The 20,633-nt window shown below is 47.6% G+C and overlaps 2 protein-coding genes and 1 long non-coding RNA gene across 5 annotated transcripts; 2 read left to right on the top strand and 1 right to left on the bottom strand.

Moving 5' to 3' along the window:
- Nucleotides 1–8,144: 8,144 nt before the first annotated feature.
- Nucleotides 8,145–12,832, top strand: LOC100831579 (protein cornichon homolog 1). Of its 2 annotated transcripts, none has more exons than XM_010238930.3 (5): nt 8,145–8,492; nt 9,428–9,609; nt 11,191–11,313; nt 12,165–12,271; nt 12,399–12,832. In XM_010238930.3, the coding sequence occupies exons 1-4, from the start codon at nt 8,418–8,420 to the stop codon at nt 12,232–12,234; spliced, it is 450 nt and encodes a 149-aa protein (XP_010237232.1). In that variant the 5' UTR covers nt 8,145–8,417; the 3' UTR covers nt 12,235–12,271; nt 12,399–12,832. The 2 variants fall into 2 exon arrangements, with proteins under 2 accessions (XP_010237232.1, XP_003576073.1); XM_003576025.4 differs by having other exon boundaries at nt 8,146–8,492; nt 12,402–12,832.
- Nucleotides 12,833–13,135: 303 nt separating this feature from the next.
- On the bottom strand, nt 13,136–15,652 carry LOC100829734 (autophagy-related protein 10). Its single transcript, XM_003576021.4, has 2 exons — nt 15,322–15,652; nt 13,136–14,854 (listed from the first exon to the last, which is right to left on the bottom strand). The coding sequence occupies exon 2, from the start codon at nt 14,790–14,792 to the stop codon at nt 13,575–13,577; it is 1,218 nt and encodes a 405-aa protein (XP_003576069.1). The 5' UTR covers nt 14,793–14,854; nt 15,322–15,652; the 3' UTR covers nt 13,136–13,574.
- A 197-nt stretch (nt 15,653–15,849) lies between these two features.
- Nucleotides 15,850–19,450, top strand: LOC106866815. 2 transcript variants are annotated; one of them, XR_002959891.1, is made up of 4 exons: nt 15,862–16,697; nt 16,769–17,615; nt 17,909–18,834; nt 19,022–19,450. It is a non-coding gene; the product is annotated as an uncharacterized LOC106866815 (long non-coding RNA). The 2 variants fall into 2 exon arrangements; XR_001407696.2 differs by lacking the exon at nt 19,022–19,450 and having other exon boundaries at nt 15,850–16,697; nt 17,909–18,979.
- The last annotated feature ends 1,183 nt before the right edge of the window (nt 19,451–20,633 follow it).

Here is a 20,633-nt window from a genome sequence, read left to right as displayed (position 1 = left end):
TCCATTTGGAGAAGCAATCAATCGTCACCACGAGGTACTTGCAGCCCCCGTTGCATGCGGGGAAAGGCCAGAGAAGGTCCATTCCCCAGCGTGCAAATGGCCATGTTATCGAGATATTCTGCAGGGAGGTCACGGGCGCATGGATTGACTTAGTCATTTTCTGGCAAGCTTCGCATTTCCGCAATATGGTGATTGCGTCTTGCACCATGGTGGGCCAATAGAATCCCTGACGTAAGGCTTTTGCCGCGGTGGCTCTTGGCGCAAGATGGTGGCCGCATATTCCTGAACGGATTTTCAGGAGGAGCTCGGCTCCTCGGTCAGGGGTTATGCACTTAAGCAACGCGGCTGCTCCTTTCTTGTATAGGATGCCGTTGAGGAGGATGTACATCTTTGCTTTTGCGAGCAGCGTTTTGGCGCTTGGCCCTTCCGCTTATTCATCCACTTCGCCTTTCAAGGCACGGACAATCGGTGTCATGCAAGAGGATGGAGTGTCGAGACCATGCTGGTCTTTGAAGCTTTGTCAAGGGCGTCGTCTTCTTCCTTTATGGATGGGGCGCGAATCACTTCGAAGAATGCGCTAGGTGGCAACGGTTCTGTGGAACCGGCCGTTCGGGCCAACCTGTCGGCCAGGTGATTTTCTCCTCGTGGAATGCGTCGCGCCTCCATGCCCAGGAAATGCCGTTCCATCTTGCGAACTTCTTCAATGTATTTCTTCATCCTTTCATCAAGGCATTGATATGACTTCTCCATTTGGTTTATCACCAGTTGGGAGTCTCCTTGGATGAGAAGGCGTCGGACTCCCATGGCCCTGGCTAATCAAAGTCCGAGAAGGAGCGCCTCATATTCTGCCATATTGTTGGTGGCATTGAAGTCAAGATGGGCGGCGTACTCCAAGATCTTGCCTTCGGGGCTGATGAGTATGACTCCAGCTCCCGCATCGTCGAGGCGCTTAGAGCCATCGAACCTCATTATCCAATGTGGTTCGGGAGGCTCGGTCTTGGATGTGATTTCTTCGGGCAGGACTAGTGGAGAGTGCCACTCGGCCATGAAGTCAGCCAGGACTTGGGATTTTATGACCGTTCTCGCCGTGAGTTCCAACGAGAAAGGAGCCAATTCAGTTTCCCATTTGGCAATTCTTCCGGTGGCCTCCTTGTTGCCGAAAACTTCCTTGAGTGGGAAGGTAGTTGGTACCATGATGATGTGGCACATGAAGTAATGACGGAGCTTTCGAGAGGCCATGAGGAGGGCGTATGAGATCTTCTCGATCTAGGTGTATCGACCTTTTGCTCCTCCCAAATTAAGCTTCGCTCACGTAGTATACCGGGCGTTGTGACCCCGTCTTCTTCCTTCATGAGTGCTGCACTTACGGCGACCGGGGTCGCCGCAAGGTACAGGAGCAAAGGCTCCCCCTGTTTTGGGCTCGTGAGAAGTGGAGGGGTCAACAAGTAGGTCTTGAGCTCTTCGAATGCCCTTTGAGCTTTGTCGGTCCACTCAAAGTTGTTGAGGCTCCTGAAGGCTTTGAAGAAAGGAAGACCCTTTTTGGCTGACCGGGCGACGAATCGTCCCAAGGCCGCCATTCTTCCTTCTAAACGTTGCACATCTTTGACGGAGTCAGGAGGTTCCATCTCTATGATGGCCCGGATTTTCTCCAGGTTGGCCTCGATCCCTCGTTGAGAGACAAGAAAGCCCAAGAGTTTTTCTCCTCGAACTCCGAATGCGCACTTCTCCGGATTGAGCTTTACGCCGTACTTGCGGAGATTGTCAAAAGTTTCTTGCAGGTCCTTGGGATGGGTCTTCGCAATTTGACTTTTGATGACGGCATCGTCCACGTAGACTTCGGTGTTTCTTCCCAATTGTTCTTTGAGGATGAGGCTGACGAGGCGTTGGAAGGTCGCGCCGGCGTTCCTCAAACCAAAAGGCATTCTGCGATAGCAGAATGTGCCGATGGGAGTGATGAAGCTGGTCTTTTCCTCGTCTTCCTTGGCCATGTGGACTTGGTGATACCCTGAATAGGCATCCAAGAAGCTCAACCTTTCGCATCCCGCCGTGGAGTCGACCAGTTGGTCGATCCGAGGGAGCGGGTAGTCGTCCTTGGGGCATACCTTGTTCAAGTCGGTAAAGTCGACACATTCGCCACTTGTCGTTGGCTTTCTTCACCAAGAATGGATTGGCTGATCATTCGGGGTGCCAAACTTCTCGGATGAGCCCGGCGTCGGAGAGTTTGGCGATTTCTTACTTGATGACTTCGCTTCGCTCGGTGGAGAGCTTCCGAAGCTTTTGCTTTACCGGAGCTTTGTCGGGTCTCATGGCAAGGCGATGCTCCATGACGTCGCGCGGGACTCCTCCCATGTCGGAAGGTGACCAAGCGAAGAGATCGGAAGTCTTTCGAAGTAGGTCGATGAGTTCTTCCTCGAGTTTACTTGGGAGGTCGGCTCCAATCTTCACCGTGCGCGTGGCGTCATCTTGGGAGACGCGTACTTCCTTGAGTTCTCCTTCGGGAGGGGCTTAGGGATGTAGCGCTCCGGGTGATCGGTTTCGGATGCTCCCGCGTTCGAAAGCACGTGGATACTCATGGATGATTCTCCCTTTCGGCACACTTGGTCTCATGGCGGTAGAGTGTCTTCCTATCAGAAGATTGCTCGCCGCGGACCGTTATCACGCCCTTTGGACCCGGGATCTTCATGCACAAGAAGTTGTGGTGGACGGCGGCGCAGAGACGGTTTAGCGTCGTCCTCCTGAGGATGGCGTTGAAGGAGGCCTCTATATCCACCACGTCGAAGCGCACGAGCTCGGTTCGATGATTCGCGGCGTCTCCAAAGGTCGTGAGGAGCTCAATTTGTCCGAGCGGATGAATGGACTTCCTTGACACGAAGCCGGTGAGAGGATAAAGGGATGGCTGCAACGAGCCGTTCTTGTATCCCCCTTGTGGTTCCATCAGCTTCTTCAACATGCTCAGATATAGGATGTCGACGGAGCTTCCTCCATCCACAAGAATCTTCTTGATCTCACAATTGGCAACGATCGTTGTCACAAAGAGGGCGTCGTCGTGTGGGAAGCGTATCCCCTTGGCGTCTTCCTCGGTGAAGGCGATTGGGACGCTCGCCCACTTTGGTGGTGGTGTCGGGGTGAAGGTTCCCACGACGTTGACTTCACGAGCACACTCCTTGCGTTGCCTCTTCGATCCTCGGCCTGTGACGGAGCCCCCGAGTATCACTCCGACGTGATGCGCGGGTTTCTGAAACGGAAGGTCATCCTCCTTAGGTGCCAGGTCAGCAATGAGGACGTTGGCGGGGCGTGGAGCCTCGGCTGTTTTCTCATCCTTGCATCGGGCCTACATTCGTGCCTAGAACTCTTCGCGAGCCGCGATGAGAGTGTTGCACTCTTCGGTGCTGTGGCTTGTCGAGTTGCGGATGAGGCATCTTCCAACTCCTCCCTCGGCAGGACGATGTGGCTTCTTGGTTTCCCAGTCTTTTGGGATGATGCTTGTCCTTCGACGGCGAAGATTTTTCGGGCTTGGTCGCCAGGGGCATTTTTCTCCCAACTCCTCTTCTTCTTGGAAGATGAAGCAGGCGCAGGGGGTTTGTTGGACAAGGGAGTTCCTTCAGGAGCGGCGCGTCCTTTTTGGCAATGTCCCCGTCTTCGCCTCGGGCGTATTCCTGCAAGATCAGATAGAGCTCCTCGGTCGTCCTTGGAGGATTGCAACTCCGGGCCCGATTCACTTCTCCTTGGAGAAAGCCTTGCATGCATGCGTCGATCACGGTGGTCGATGGTGGGTTGGCGATTTGGTTTGGTACCTTCGTGAAGCGATGGAAGAAGCTTCGAAGAGATTCCCCCGGCTTTTGTTTCACGGCGTATAGCTCGTGAGCCTACACGGGTTTTTTGAAGTTTCCTTGAAAGTTGGCGATGAGAACCTCTCGGAGGCGCTCCCATGAGTGCACGGAGTTCTTCCGCGGGTTGTAAAACCAAGTTTGCGCCATCCCGGTGAGCGCGAGCGGAAAGAGGTTGCATATCTCGACGGGACCTCCCCCGGCGGCCCCTATGGCGGTGGAGTAGACATCCAAGAATTGAAGAGGATTGGACTCCCCCATCGTACGGCCGTACTGTAGGCGGCTTGAACCTTGGCGGAAAAGGCGCGTCTTGGATCTCCAGCGTGAGCGGGTTACAAGTCGGCCGGTCCTTCCGGTTCCTTCGGCGGCGAGGTTCTCCCTCGTAGGAGTCGCTTTTGTCACTAGAAGGGTCGCTTGGAGAATGATCTCGGTGTTTCCTTGGGGGGTCGGAGCGTCGACAGGAATTCCTTTCGCTGCCGGCACGAGCTCTGGACTCCGCCAGTTGCTCGTTCCCATGCACGCTGGGGTCTCGTTCCCCGCAAGGCGCAGCTTGAGGAGGTACCTGGTTGCCACCTTGCTCGACCACGACGGGGGGAGCAAGGGGCGCTCGCAAAGCGAGGTTGGTGTTGAGCGTGCGCGACTTGGAGAGCACCTTGCGGCGGAAAGCCCCAAATAAGAATGATAGCAAGGAGCTCCATGGGCGATCGTGGCGAGCGGCAGCGGAGGCAGTCCTGGGTTGGAGGGGTCATAGGCTGGGACTCCTTGGTTTTCTGGCGCGGATCCTCCTGACGCCACGTTGTTTCCTCTTGTAGGTTCCGAGGGCAGGGTCACTACCGGTTGTAAGGAAGGTGGTGCGAAGCCCATCGAGAGAGGCATGCCAAGTTACGTATCCCCTGCGGGGCCAGCAACCGTAGGCAGCTCGCCGATCCTTGCCATTACGTCGGTAAGTGTCAAGGGACCGCCTAAGACGGTTTCGAACACCTCGGTTCCTTCAGGGACGGCCGGGAGCGGAGGTGCGACCACGACTTTCGTCGTGGCGATCATGCTTGCAGCGACGTCCGGATTGATGAGGATTTCTTCTTCCTCGGGAGCCCCCGAAGCGTTTGCTTTCTTCGTTTACAACCGTGTAGACTTCGCGGCAAGTTGGGCATTTGATGAAGTAGCCTTCGTCGGGGCCCTTAAATCTTCAATTGCGGCGAGGGTTCCTCACGGTCGACGCCATTGTTGTTGTTCTCGACAACAATTAGAATAAAGGGTGCCAATGCTCGATGGCACGAGTGCGAGTATAAAAATAGGACGTATACGCCACGTAGAATTTACGGTCCGGTCCATATAAAGGTTATATTTACTAAAACACGGTGAAACAACTTATTCTACCAGGCTGCGGAGCACTGAGCGGTCGGCATTTGCGATCAGGGCCCTGGTGTCGAACTATGTTGCGGCTACACCGGCAGAAACGCGAAGCCATCTCTCGATTGGGTAAAGCTCACTGTCGACGCGTCCTTCGACATTGATTCTCGACGAGGCACTGCGCAGGGGCCATGATTCGTGACCATGCAGGAGATTTTGTCGCCGTCATCAACTGGAAGCTGGACTCCGTCAGCGATGTCGAGGCAGCGGAGGCGATGCCGTCCGGGTCGGCGGCTCTGACGGGCTGTTCCCAGGTTATTCTTCACTCCGACTCCCAGCCTGTTGTGGATGTTATTACTGCTGGCACTCAACCTCTTGGTGCTGGTGCTGCTGTTGCTATAAACGAAGATTGCTTCGCGTTGCTGCCACTTGCTGGAGGAATTCCGGCGCTCCAAGGCTTCCGCGAGTCGAATTCTGTGCCTCGGGAATTAGCTCAAATGGCCAAGTTTAATCCTGTTAGCTCATGGTTTGATTCTCCCCCATCTCGCATTGTACCTCTTTTAATTGAAGATGTAAGTATTATTGCTAAGAAATAAATCAGGTATTTTTCTCTAAAAAACCGTATACTACCGATTTCTGTGGTTTCAATTTCTGTAGGTTTATTTTTTGTTCTTGTATTCTTTTTTCTATTCTTGGATTTTAGGATTCGTTTTTATAAAAAAAAGAGTGACCGTAGGTAATCTACGAACCAGTCTCCTCCGGAAACCAATTGTATTTTTTTACATCCGTCTCATATTAAGTGATTTTTTATTACATGTATCTATGTATCTAGACGCTTTTTAGCAACAGGTACGTTCATATTTGAATAAATTTGAATCACTTAACATGAACGGAGGGATTATACAGGAATAGCGCTGTAGCCTTGGTCTAAACTCTTCAGCCTGAGATTAGAAAAACGTGTGAGCCCCCGCGTCGCTCCTAGCGGGCGACTCGGGCGGCGACCTCCTGCGCAGCGCCGCCGGCGGCTATACCCTCCTCCCTGCTCCTCCTCGTCGCCTGAGAGAGTTGAAAGCAAAGCATTGTTGGCTCTCAAGGACGGCGGCGGCGAGGCAGTTGGTTTCTCACCCGTTTTAGCTCCACTGCTGCGTCTGGATCTCAGCGCCCCGCGAAGCTCCAACGGCGGCGGAACCTCTCCATGGCAGGGACTTGGGCCCAGATCCGCACTGAGAAGGGCCCCATGGCCTGGATCCGTCGCTTGGCCTAGTCGTCACTAGTCCTTCCGCGCGCTTCTGCCTCGTGCATCGCCACCTCGCGCCCCCGCTCATCTCCACCTTCGGCGGCGGCTCCTCTGCCTTGGTGCCGCACCTGCCACATGCCCCTCTGCGGTCGGGTCTCATGGCCCAGATCCGTGATGCTCTGGCGCATGCCGGGCGAGATCCGGCGTGCCATGCCGTTGGTTCTCGTGCGCTAGCCATCGTCTTCGTCACTCGTCATCGTCTTCATCACACGCCATCAACACGAGATGGGGTCGCTGTTCTGCGCCTTCTGAACTACGTCGCACCTGCCCCCACCCCACCCCATCTCCGGCAGCAGAGGCTCGGCCCAGGCCTGATCCGGGCAGCCCCGGCGTGGGCTTGGCCGGATCCGTTTGTTGCGGCTCCCGCGGGCTCGCTGCCTCCTCCTCCACGTGCCAACGTGCTGACCTAGTCCGCACCAGGTCAGTGCTGCCGGCCATCGTCCTCACGCGTCCCTAGGCTCCTCCACACCCACCATGGATGGTGCTCGTCGCCGTTGTGGGGTTCCCCGGCCAGATCCTTCGTCCTCCTCCCTGGATCCGGCGACTACCGGGCAAGATCTGGGAGGAGCTGCGTCGCAAGCCTGGTCCCCACCTGCGGCCCGTGCGCACCCAACCCCCGCCAGCCACTCCGCCATCAATTGCTCCTCCACCTGCTAGCTCCAACGCCGGTATCGTCCTCCTCAGTTTCGCCGCCCTCCACTCCACCGAGCCATCCCTTCTCAGATTGCAATATTTATCTGATTTTCACTTTGATTAGAGTGAAGTTATATACTCCTCTTTTCCCTCCCCATCCCTCCCTCCGTCGGCCGTGGCTCGACCACTCACGCCTTCGGTAACCATTGTTTGCAGTTGGCAGTTTTGGTGGCAACACCGTTTAGTCTAACGGCTGGTGCCGTGGTTTGGACTTGGAGGTCTCTATACAACCTGGTTTCTGTTCCAGAATCCATGGATTTGCAGATGGCGGCCATGGAGGCGACACCCTCCTGATGGAGATGGTCGTGATAGAGTGCGTGTGTGCTGTTTACGACTGATCTGAGATCCATCCACCTCCAGTTAGCTACTCTAAATCTCCTACAAACCTTTGCTTGGTTGCCTTTGTTATCATCCTATAGTCGTCGTATGTGCCTTTCTTCTAAACTCCTCCACTGGGTAAACCACCCTCTTTTGGAGAGATACCTTTCACTTGTGGCACTCTTTGAGAGCATGTGACCGTCCTGTCACTCTTCTCCTTCTCTCGGAATAACCGCCCTTCGGGGGGAGGATTTGTGCGACATTTATGCGTGCTCGACGAGCCCCGACGTCTATTGTTTTCCCCAATGATGGCATCGGTGCGGCTTCCTGATGATGATGTGTTGGTTTTCCCGGCTTAGTGTCAAAGTTTTGGTTTGAACTCTCTGGTTATGATCCCCCCTGCTCTCTGGTGCTATCTGCGACAGTCCTCCTCTTTTGCTCGTGATACCTTGTTCACTGATTATAACATAGCCTATGCTTCATGCTTAGCTCCTGTTTAGTGGGTTCATTAGTGTTGTGTTGTAATCATCTACTGAATTTTTTGGTTTTCATATGTTTTTTGCTCCGGCAAGTTGTATTGGTCCTGGGGCTTCCTTTTTTAATATATTCAGGTGGGGTTTTCAGCCCCCGTTGATCTCTCAAAAAAAAAAAAACTCTTCAGCCTGCAAAAATTGCAGCAAAGCCCACCAGCAATTTGACTGACTCCTCGAAGGGTCGAACCCATCCACGCTCCTAACCCCAAACCTCGCCGCCGCCGCAACCTCCTCCCCCGTCGCGTCTCCGGTGGCGACCACGGCCAGCCGGACTGGTTCTCGGCACTTTCCCATCCATACCGGTTAATTTGGGCGCGGAGGCAGAAGCCGAAGAGCGGAGGCGGTCCCGTGCGGCACTTTGTTGGTAAGAATCGGTCCCGTGCAGCGGCGACGGTGGCCATGTCTGTGGAACTCATCCTCTGGCTCTTCTCCTTCGCCTCCGTCATGGTCCTCGTCGGCCTCACCGCCTACCAGGCAAGCTCGGCTTCTTATTCGTTAAAACTTTATGCTTCGAAACGCGACTTTACTTTGGTCAAGATCTAGAGCGGGTTTGGCGAAATTCCTGGCCAGATTGTGCTGCAGTTTGTCAATTTTATGATTATGGTGAAGAGAATTTGGGCGGGCTTTGGTCAACTGTGCAGTTCTTGGCGTCTTTCCTTGCCTTATTAGATGGTCAACTGGAGGTGCTAGGATAGCTCGTAGTAGGTCAGCTTGACTGGGAGCTAGATTTTTTTTTCCTCCCACACAATCTCAGTTATTTGGATACTAGAATCTGTCGAACATACACCCAGAAATTCAACATTGTGTAGAAGACCGAGATATTTGGTTAAATCATTCAAAGTTGCTGGGCTTCTCAGTTTTGCTTCACTTCCATGTTAGTTAGACGAGAAAAAGGTATTTCCTTTCCTATGTTCTTTGGTATCGTAAACTTAATTTGCAAGCAGATTATTCGTCCGGTTAGAATGTTAACACAAGGCTCTTGGTAGCAGTGATCATATATGGCACAAGTTTGTTCCTTTAGTAAGCGAGATCAGCCTGGTCAGGGATGGCATATGGATTGTTGTAGCTTTAGCGCCCCAAACCCCCATGATTGATGGATGATGCTTCAGGCTGTAACAATTCTTATTTTTTAACTGAATAAGTAGAAATTATGGTCATGGCATGCTGTATTGCTTCAATGATTATCTGGTGTTATGCATTAATGCAACCAGTCTTCTGATCCCAGTATAGAACAAACTTGGGTCTATTAATTTAGATGTTACCGCTGTAACAACTGCTCATAATTGGTAGAGGTTCTAGTCTGTAGAGTGACATTTACGAAACTGATGTTTGGTTTAGTTTCCTGGACAATATATTATCTTCTTGTTGATTTACTCCACTGATTTTTTTTCTTTGTATTTTTGTATCAGCTTATCTGTTTATCCGATCTGGAGTTTGACTATATCAATCCATATGATTCATCATCTCGCATCAATGCGGTGGTCATTATAGAATACGCCCTCCAAGCGGTTCTGTGTGCTGCTTTCCTCTTGACGTTGAATTGGTTTCCATTTCTCGTCATGGCTCCTGTAACATACTACCATGTGAAGCTGTATGTATTTATTGCACTTAGCCCTTAAGTTTAGTCTGTCAAACTGTATATGCTTCTTTGATCATTTCCTATTGTATTGCTGTTATTTATGTGCAATGGTTGGTATCTTTAATTAATTTTTCTTTACTGACAGAATCTATTATGTATTTATATGATTGTGCTGTTTCAATATGCATCATGAATTTTTGAAAAAAAAAGTTAGATATTTATTATGTACTGCATACAGTATTTATCGTCTTCATGGCATAGTGAAGCACCGAAACATATTATGTAGTGCTCTTAGTTTTTTTTAAATGATCTAGAAACATCCGGCGAACAGCTAACTAAGAACATGTCAATTCGGCAGGGCGATATTGCTGTTCTGGGCTGACCATATTTAATTGCTTGCTTGTTTTGGGTTATTCATGTTTTCTTCTTCTTTGTATTTCCCATGATTAAAATATTGGTCTGGGTGTTAACATTTAGAGAAGAATGATGTGCATCTGCCCTAATAACAGTATTATACTTCCCTTGCTTTTATGAGCCTCAAAAATGAAATTTGCAATTACCTTTTTGTTATTGTCATTATAAGACTGCATGTAGTCTCCAGTGGAGCTGCCATGTGTGTTTTATTTGTTGACATGAATTGTTCCCGTTTTCACCATTCTGTATTAGAATAGAACCGATGCAACTGTTTTTCTTGTAGTAACCTTCGCGGACTCTAAAGGACTTCTGTCCTTATGTATGATTATCGCAAGCACTTCTTAATTTTGGTCTAGTTTTTTTAGTAAGCTGATTAATAGAGCCTTGTTTGTAATTACTATTTCCACAAAGAAATATCCGTGTTCTTTGTCAGATTAATGGACATTGTTGGGCATTACAATAGTAATATGCTACACATCGAAGAGTTAAGTGACTGGGAGACAGAATTAACTGATTTTAGTATAGATGGAAATAGAAGCCAAGTACAATACAACCAAGACAGCAGGAAACAGCAACTGAGTAACTGACTACTAGCTATGAAAGGCCCTTGGTGAATAACTAATCTAACAGGATGAACATGAATCGTGCAAAGAGACTCCGAAAAGGCAAAAAGTACTGAAGTTACATCACACATCTTTTTCCCAATCGCCAGACACATGGCCCAACAAGCTTGTACTACTTTTGTCTAGATGACGGTATCTTGACTAGCTGGTTTCTTGTTCGTTCTTATGTTCATGGTTGAAATAAGCAAATAATATTTCAACTTTTGAACTGTAGTCCTCTCAGTTAGTTGGGAGATCATTTCGCAGTTGAGACACCAAATAAATTGCTTCCTTGGCATTGGAGCTAGTGCTACTAGTTGATACAACTAAAATTATTTTTGCAAGAATCCGAGATAAATTATTGCCAATATGGTCAATATCGAGCCTAACTTTTCTTACTGTATATTCAAAACATTTAATCCATCTTGGCGTGGAACCTCTTGTTCTCATAGTAATTTTTGTAAACCAAAACCAAACAAATGTTTGCATATACCCTTCTATGGCCATGTGCCTGTTTTTCATGTGCCATCATGTTCTGTGTCATGTGATAGTTAATGGAAAAATATGATTTAATCAGGTATATGAATCGGAAACATCTTGTAGATGTTACTGAGATATTCCGACAGCTACATGGAGAGAAAAAGTACAGGATGATCAAGCTTGCCTTCTACTTCGGCTTATTTATTATAACTATTTACAGGTTTGGCATCAGATTACTTTCATTTATTTATCATTTCTATAATTGGATACATTAGTTCTGCAAATACATTTATATGCTAGTCCTAAAGATAGTTACGTGTGCTTCTGAATTACTCCCTCCGATCCTAAATTGTTGACGAAATATTACATGTGTCTAGACGCTTTTTAAGAATAGATACATCCATATTTGAGCAAATTTGAGTCAAGAATTTAGGATCGAGGGAGTAGTCACAAACATCATAGGACACAATAACTTGTAAATTGTCTTCTCCTTGCACCTTCCATGTTATACATGTAAATTGCTTCCATTTAACTTACGTTGAATACAAATTAGAACAAAAAGCAATTCTCCCACAGGATGAGCAAGCCAAGGGAAATTCAAAAACTTGATTTCTTGGTGCATGTATATCGAGCTGATTTTCATCATCTCCAAATATTCTGAAAATCAGAAACATGTTGATTGCACGGAGGGATGACTTTTGTCACTGTCAATTTTCTTGGTGTGTATCCGATTTGGGCGTAGTATCAATCGAATCTATGGTTTGCTTTAAAACATGTCCAGCAAGGATTAAGTCCAACTTTTTTGCAAAAAAAAAGTCCAACTAGTTGAACTCTGTAAATCGTATCAGTATAGTAGATGTGATTTATTCAGTATTATAAACGCATGTCCCTCATGATCTTTCTTTCCTTTTTACCAGTTATGGTGTACACATGATCCTAGATTTGTGTTACATTTATCATCTATGTAGTCTGTACTAACATAATTCATCTTTTCAAGCATAATTATGTGCCAGTTCCATGCTAAAGATGCTTGTTGCACAGTATAACTGTTCATATTTGATCCATTTTCAGGCTTGTGATGACAGCTGTTCTGTTATTTATTGACGAGGATGCTAATCTGGTAGAAACTAGGACTATCTAGAGTTTGTCAGCAACACTTCACAGATGGCAATGGCCAGGTATATTTTACCATCACATTTTGTCACGGGGTTCGTTGCTCATATTTCTTGGTTTATCCTGCACTGAAACTGGTATTTAGAAACTAGGGATGCAATTATTTAACTTATGGTATGCATCTTTGAATAGCAGGCTCCAAAAAGACACTACCATGATGAACCTGTGAGTCTATTTCCATGGCTTTCAGAAGTTACTGATATACGATGGTCAATTCATAGCCTAATCAGGGGAGCTCATGTGGTGCCTTGGTTTCATTGTAACCATCAACTGACCATTCTGCCATACAGTGTAATTTGATGGGTTTAGATATTTCAACGCACTCTGTCTAGATTTGGTTAACAACGATGCAGCACCATGTGATTAATGCCATGTTTCGAACACGAATTGTGAATCCCTAACCCAATGTACTTGTATCATAGCAGTGTTGTATTTTGGTTCGTCCCTGCTTTGTCCGTGTAAAACTGGAATATGCTGTAGGTTTTTCGACAAAATTGTTTTCATGGCAAAGTGAATACCTGAGCAGCACACTTGAGTTGAAAATTGATTGCTGAATGTGCCGTGATTTTGTATGTTGTACTTTGCTGTTCTTTCCAATTTATTCAATGTTCAAACCTTCCCACTTGAATATCTTAAACTAACTTTAAGTCAATGCTCTGCACCCTGACCGCTATTTGAATGTCACCTCTTTTCATGCATTTAACAGTCCAATTGATATGGTAGCATGATCTTTGATTCGAATGGCTTCGTAGTAATAATCATGGGTTAGTTTGTATGTACAGTTGAATCGTATGGGAATCTTTTTTTACCAAAGGTTTCTTTGCAAAAAATTCCAGTCTCATTTCTGCATTTTCTGAATATTGCAAATCAAGGAGGCCATAAGTAGCTTAGGTTATGAATTTTTATATCTACATATATTCTTGCGCCCATGCATTTTCTAACCTTTCCTAGGCATTACTAATAGAAGTCTAAAAATAAATGAAAACAAAAACATAGATTTTTGCTTCCCACACGAATACACTATCTTAAACAGGATCAAGCATGGCTCCATCAAAACTATACTACTCCGTACTACATCTCTGCAGAAGGTCTTCATTTCAGCTCTGCCCAATTGAACTAGGAGCAAGGAAGGCCTGTACAGACTCAAGACTAGACCGTAGCAGTGTTCAGTATCTTCACTTTGAGGCATTCGGATTGCCAGAATAAACAATTATATGAAGATTATACAAGTCAGGCAACAAACCATCCAATCCAAGGAACCCAATATCAATATGTTCATGGCAAACTGTGCGATGTACATACTGAACTCTACTTCCCAATCTTGGAGATGAGAGTTTCAAATGCCCCAACCAAGGACTTAACCCTGCTCTTCCTGCTCTTGGCGAGCTTGCTGGCCGTCTCCTCGATCAGGTTGTTGTATAGCCTCCGGCTCTTCTTCTTCTCCAGCGTCTTCTGATGCCTCAGCGTCACCTCCGGCACGACGAAGCCCGTGCTCGTCGCGCCACGGGAGATGCCGGACCCTCGCCTCCGGAGGCTCCTAATTCTCAGCTGGATGCCACTGCTGGGTTCCTCGCCTGCCGCTGCTCTCCCCTTTCTGAACCTGAGTCTCGTGGGCTTCTCATCTTCATCTGCCAGGACTGGCGCTTTGCTGCTCTTGGAGCGCAGCTTGAAGGTGGCTGCATTCTTGCTGGCCTGTCGGATAAACGGAAAGCGCACCGATCGGCTGCTGATGCTCATGCTCTTCGCCCTTCGATGCACCGGGATAGGCTTGCCTGATTCAGAAACAGCAGCATGCTCTTCTTGGTCAGGAGGGTAGATTGTCTCCCCTTGTTTATCACCAGTAGTTGCATCTCCCTGAACTACTTCTTGACTCACAACCTTCTTTTCGATGGGCAATGTTGTCGATTTCTTCGTTTTCAGAGGTTTCACGCTCTTTGTGCTCTTGTCAATCATTTTCTTGTTATCAGAAGATGAGGCATCCTTTGCTCCACCAATGGCTTGAGAGCTTGTCGAGGCCTTCCCGGTCAGCTTTGATCGGACAGTCTTAACTAGCTTCTTGTTCAGTGATTCAGTTGGCTTCTTGGCAACAATCTCCTGCCCAGTGGTCTTGGCAAATGGCTTTTTCCCCTTCATCACATCACTCTTCCTTCCATCAGGTCCATTAGCTGGAAGTGGAAGCACTTCTACTGCATCATAGGCCACAATGTCCTTCCACTCCACGGTCTCCCCGACGAGCCTGTCGGCCTTCCCGGTTTTGCCGAAATCTCCGACACGCCTCCAGGACACTGATCGCACCTTTACGAGCCTTCTCTTCTGGTCATCAGAAGCCGATGGCTGCTTCCGAGGTCTCGGTTGGTCCTTGGGAACCTCTTTCTCCTCGAATGCGTGATGCCCACCGTACTTGCAGGCGTTGTGGCATGAGCCGGTCGATGGCCTGAGGTAGTTGGGGACGGCCTTCGTGTCGGCCCCGTTGCGTTGAGGAGGCGTCGTACCAGTCGCAACCGACTTGGCACCTTTTCCGGTCATGGCGTCTCAAGGTCTTTATCCTGTAAAACCGAGCTGTGTGCACAAGTGCAGAGTATACAGATCTGCAAGAGGAAGGAGAAGGTATGATACAGAAACTGGACTCTGGATTCTGCCGAATATGGAACACACTAGTCCTCTGATTCGCAGGCAAGAGATTAGTACTCCCTCTGATCCTAAATTCTTGACTCAAATTTGTCCAAATATGGATGTATTTATTCTTAAAAAGTGTCTAGATACATGTAATATTTCGACGACAATTTAGGATCGGAGGAAATATATAGACATGGGAGAATTTAAATTTTAAGACAGGGAAGCAGGTGGTAACCAAAAAATACTTGCAACAACATCTACTTGTGCTTGATTAAGGCCAGTAATTATGATTGATTAGAGCCAGAAACAAATCCCAGTAAAACCCAACACCAGCCAACCCCGCGCAAACCGGGCAACAACACCCAAAAGAACCAGGCGCTGAACCATCAGAATTCAGAAGGAGACCAGATCGAGAGAGCAAGGAAAGGCAAGAACTCACCGGCACCGATCGATACCGGCGCCCTTCAGTCGCCGCCGTGCGCCATTACCACCTCTCTGCCGGAGACCAAGGGACAACCAAAACCAAAGCTGGATCCTTCCAAGAATAAGGTAGGAGACAATTTCTCGGCACACTTGTTGGTCTGGTTTGGTCAGGCCAGTGCGAGGCGTACACACACGTATATACGCCGTCGGCGATGTGGTAGCTATGCATAGGAGGCGACGGATCTCGACCAGGTCAAGAGAGGGAGATGATGATGGTGGTAGCTGGGGCTTTCAGCTCTCTGATTTTCTTTAATGCGCTCGAGACTTGAAGATGAAGAAGCTTCTTTCTTTCCAACAAGGCGGAGGCGGCCGGTCAAATACGGCGGGAGAAGGGTGGGTTTGATTTGAATATGACGCTGGAAAGGGGGTAGGTTGGTTCGCGCCACTCTTGACTGGTCGTTGCTGGCCCCACGCGCAGTGTCACCGGCACTCATTGTTTGAAGGTTTGGTGAGTCGTTTGCTATGGTTTATTGAGACTAGGGCCCACGTACAGCAAGCGAAGCATGATTCAGAGGTTTGACGATGATTTTTTTTTGTATGTTTATTATTAACTGGAGGCCTTTTTGGAATAGACAAGTCAAAAATATTTCGGAATTTTCGGAAACATTTATAGAGTCCAGACCACATGCATATCTTTTTTCTTTATCTGCACTAACATTTTTCAAGAATGCTATCTACACTAACATTGAACTTGAAAATCCCAATAGTACTCCTACCTTTTTTGAAGTCCTCACTTTATTATTCACAGTATATTCTGAAAAGAGATCAAATTGATGTTCTTTGAGCAAGCAGAAGCATTTGCTTTCCGCCTGAGTGAGAGATCACCGGGGAGCGAGCAGCTCGGGGGAGGATAGCAGAATTTTACTCATGACGCCGTAGACGAGCCATGCTTCCGTCCTTGCTCAAGCTGTCTCTCTCTCCTCGGGAGATCACCGGCGGTGGCCTGACCGCGGCCAGGATGACGACGGCGACGCCATCAACGGCACCCCAACCTGCAGCCCACTAACCGCTATCCATATCAACAGTACACTAGTAGAGTGCGCGCGACCTGTTCGACGAATTGCCTGGCAGAAGAGCACTCGTGACCTTTGCCGTACCATCATGCTCGCATGCGTGCGCTGATCCCTTTATTCTCTGCCACTTCTTTCTTTGTAAAAAGGAACACGAGAGTCATGAAAAGAAGACTGTTGCTGTCCAGTTTGTGGAGCCGGTACATATCAGGCAGCGGTGTTGCTGCATTTGTTTCATTGTGAACACCTGAAGCCACCATCCATTCTCCTCCTTCGTCGGACATCAGCAACTTCTTCAGTCCATCTTCTCATGATCTCATCGGTAAGATCTGTTCTCCACCTTATTTATCAATCTCGAACACCATACAAAAGGAGCTGAAATATGTATTGCAGCAAGACTGCAAGAGACGTAAGGAATGGCAGCGGTAAGCGCTGCAACGGGGTGATGAGCTCTCTCCTGAGTAAGCTCTCCGCCTTTCTTGGCGACCAGTACAAGCTTCTCAAAGGAGTTCGCAAGGAGGTCGGATTCCTTAAGCGTGGCTCAGTAGTCAGTACCATGAACGCCTTGCTGGTCACACTGGGGAGCATGGACAAGCTTGATCCCCTTGCCAAGGACTGGAGGAACAAGGTGAGGGATCTGAGCTACGACATTGAGGACTGCATTGACCTCTTCATGCAACGCTTGGCTCGTGGTGATGCCAAAACCAGATTCATGAGGAATACTGTGCGTCAGCTCAAGACAGGAATACTGTGCGTCAGCTCAAGGCGCTATGGGCACGCCATGAGATTGCCAGCTAAATCAAGGATCTCAAGGCTCGCGTCGAAGAGGAGAGCAAGCGGCGCGAGAGGTATAAGCTAGACAATATAACCTCAAACCAGGGACCATAGATATGGACCCTCGGCTGCCTCTGCTCTTTGCCGAGGCCAGGGGTTTAGTGGCCATTGATAGCCAGAGGGATAAGATCATCAGATTGTTGATGGAAAGGCAAGGCTGAGCTTAAAGTGGTTCCTATTGTTGGATGTGGAGGATTGGGGAAGACAACTCTTGCAAGGGAAGTGCTTCACAAAATTGGAGGAGATTTTCAGTGTCGAGCTGCGGTGTCAGTGTCACGCACCCTCGATCTCAAGAAGCTTTTGAAGGATATGCTCTATCAAGTTGATGAATATGAGTATGTCAGTCAGAGATGTGGGATGAAGAACAACTAGTGCGTAGGCTCAGACATGTCTTGAGTGGAAGGAGGTAAGTGGATTTCATTTCCTTTTTGTAGATACTACTCTTATTTTAGTTTAAGCCCTACACCCTCTAATGTCATCAATTGAGCTCCTTATCAAGGCTGTTATTACGATATACCATGTGCTCTTAAGTTTAATCTGGTAGGATCATTGCAGTATTTCAACGGTGATTGTAGGATAATGATCTTTTTTATGATTCTACGGATCTTACTTTTGTTAGAAAAACCAATATCCAGTATTTTTGTATAGTTTTGGTGTTTTTTCCAACACATTCAGCTACGGAAGTTGGTGCGCCTGCAGGTTGAGTTCTATGTGGTGTTCCCATCTAGAATTGGAGGTATGGAAAGCTTAGAGGAGCTGTCAAATGTCTACTATTGCAACAACCAGGTAGAATTTGTGGAGCAGCTTGGCAAGCTGACCAAACTGAGAAGACTTGAGATGGGTTATCAGCAACTTGTGGAGAAGTGTGACGATATTTTTGTGTCATCTCTCAGCAGGTTGGAAAAACATGGCCTTCAATCCCTAAGCATGAACTGTGAAGATCCCATGCTGAATTCGTTGATGGGCTCAAACTTGACACATCTCTGAGAGCTAAACATAGGCAGCATGATCTCTCGGGTTCCAAACAGCCTTACAGCTCATTCCAATCTCATTGAACTATCGATCAACATTGCATGATGCAGCAGGAAGATATCTGGAACCTCAGTGTTTTACCAGCTCTGCTATGTAAACTTTTGTTATCATATTCCACTAGGGAAGAGCTCATCATGGGTGATAAGGGATTCCAACATCTCAAGGAGCTGTCCATCCGTTGTGATGGGGGAGGAACAGGTGTCCTGTTTGCACCATGTGCTATGCCACAACTCCAACATCTTTCTTTTGCTTTCAAGGCGAGGGGAGTAGCATCCAAGGATAGTGGTGTTGATACTGGCATTCAGCATCTCTCCAGCCTCAGAGAGGTTGATATCTTAGTCGGCTGTGACGGCACCACTAGGTACAACGTCATGGCTGCGGAGGCTGCCTTGAGGAGCGCGGTCAACATCCTGCCCAATCGCCCCAACCTTGGAATCAAGAGGTACTGGGATTTGATGGAACCTTATGGGGGCAGCAACTGGAGGGGGTAGGGATGGCAAGAAGGCATATTGGAAGGTCGGAGAGCACCTCGCTCACATCGCCGTCCTCACTGGATACCGTTTGGAACACTAAATTCTGATGACAAGCGGGCGGTACGTATGAAGTTGATGACACAGAGACTAGTTAAATGTATTAGTAGTTCCTCCTCACAAGATATTCTTCTTTTGATGTAACACTTCTCCTTGCAAGATAATAATACTGATTACTCTGGATATGATGGCTACATTTGTGCTCATTTTTCCTCGTCTCTTTGTTTGGCCACCGGAACACTGTGAACAGGGCTGATAAAATCAGAGCTAATGTTAGCAGTGGGGATTCCAGAGCAAGTTGAAGCTCAATCAATTTCAGGAGCTTCTGACGGGAGGTTCCTACTTCCTGGCATTTTGTTCCTTACCAAGCCAGGTCATTAATCTGTTGATCAAAGAGAAGACTTGATGTTATCGAACTAGCCTTGTTGCTAAAAGGTTTCCTTTTTCTGCCGATATGTAACTGGAATGGCTTTATGTTCTTCCTTTTTGTACTTCATGAAATATCTGGGACCCTCTTGGTCTCTGCAGTTGAGTTCATAAGATCAATTTCTCGTCTTAACATGTCAATACTTTCTAGCATCGGTACAGAATTCATATGGTCGTAGCCAAAAGGGTGAGATTGGCAATGACATTTTTCAGAATGTAATTAATCGCTCAAAGTCAGTCGGGGTTTGCTTTCTGTTTGGTTTTGTCGTTTCGATTTATTTCTTCAGTGTTCAACAGTGAGATCTGGTCTATGAATCATGTGAAACAACGAACTTGGCCAGTGGTCGGTGGCTGGAGCTTGTGCAAATTGTTGATGAAATACAGTGCTTAGTTCCTGTGTACCAAATCTGCCTTGTGCACGATATATGTTCAAGTACGTGAGTGATCGGTTTAACAGAACATGTGTGCCAAGAATCTGCACAGACATCATTAGTCCATGTGTGCTACAGATGTTTGGTTCAATAGCATTCCAGACTCCAGAGCAGAGCAAAGCATAAGAAATGGTCTAATGTGGATCTGGAGGCCTCCAAACAGCTTTGTGTAGCTTCAGCGTTCAAACGTGAAATGAAGTTTAGAGGTGGCGTGGAACACTCCCAAACATGCCCTTGTCTACAACAGCGTATATAGCCTTGATGCTTCCGATTCAGCGTATGTAGCCTTGATGCTTATTTTCCGAATGCCACGGAGCAAGTTAAGAAAAAAATGCACGGAAAAAAAGAAACACCAGCTCAAGTTTGCTCATCGTCGTCCGGAAATCAGACCAGCGTGGCGACCCAAAGTTGCCACAGGAGCGTTTCATCATCGCTGGAAATTCGGTGCGTTGACTGGGCTTCGAACACAGAATGTCTGCTTGCAATCGGTCTGAGTTAGCCAACTGAGCTACACACGTCTTTGATGAACTAACGTTTGGACATTATATATAACAATTGTATTAGGATCTCTTGTTAACGTAAATCTACTAGAATCTAGATATTGCGAGTAGTATTTTTTTAAGATAACAAGGAATTTCCCAAATGAACTAATTCGGAATAACTGCATGGCATATGTGCTATCAAAGGTAATCGCATCATGCTGGACATGCACTGCATAGCTTTTGTTGACGTGTGCTTCGCTGAACTCATTTTACAGTTCATCGTGGGGAAATTGTTGTCCAAAATATATATCATAATGTACCACAGCCGTATCAACTGCTTACCATTTATACATTCCTATTTTTTATTTTTCAATTCATACTCCGTACAAGAAAACAGTAGGCAAGATTGGATACAGAAGGAAAAGACCGGGATCCTAGTTGCCTTGTTTTTTTATACCAAAATCATGCACAAGTTAAGCGCTTCCAAGAGAGTTATGGGCTGTTTGGATTTAGGCATTTAGCC

The sequence above is a fragment of the Brachypodium distachyon genome, chromosome 4, assembly GCF_000005505.3.
Source record: "Brachypodium distachyon strain Bd21 chromosome 4, Brachypodium_distachyon_v3.0, whole genome shotgun sequence".
Taxonomy (NCBI): Eukaryota; Viridiplantae; Streptophyta; class Magnoliopsida; order Poales; family Poaceae; genus Brachypodium; species Brachypodium distachyon.
Note: the sequence above shows the minus strand (reverse complement) of the source record. Positions and strands in the feature narration are given on the sequence as shown.

What these genes read in the sequence shown, in the direction of transcription:
- LOC100831579 (XM_010238930.3), top strand. Translation starts at nt 8,418, where the DNA reads ATGTCTGTGGAACTCATCCTCTGGCTCTTCTCCTTCGCCTCCGTCATG. An exon ending in ACATACTACCATGTGAAGCT is followed by an intron (nt 9,610 to 11,190) that starts GTATGTATTTAT and finishes TGATTTAATCAG; the next exon opens with GTATATGAATCGGAAACATC. An exon ending in TTTATTATAACTATTTACAG is followed by an intron (nt 11,314 to 12,164) that starts GTTTGGCATCAG and finishes ATCCATTTTCAG; the next exon opens with GCTTGTGATGACAGCTGTTC.
- LOC100829734 (XM_003576021.4), bottom strand. Translation starts at nt 14,792, where the DNA reads ATGACCGGAAAAGGTGCCAAGTCGGTTGCGACTGGTACGACGCCTCCT.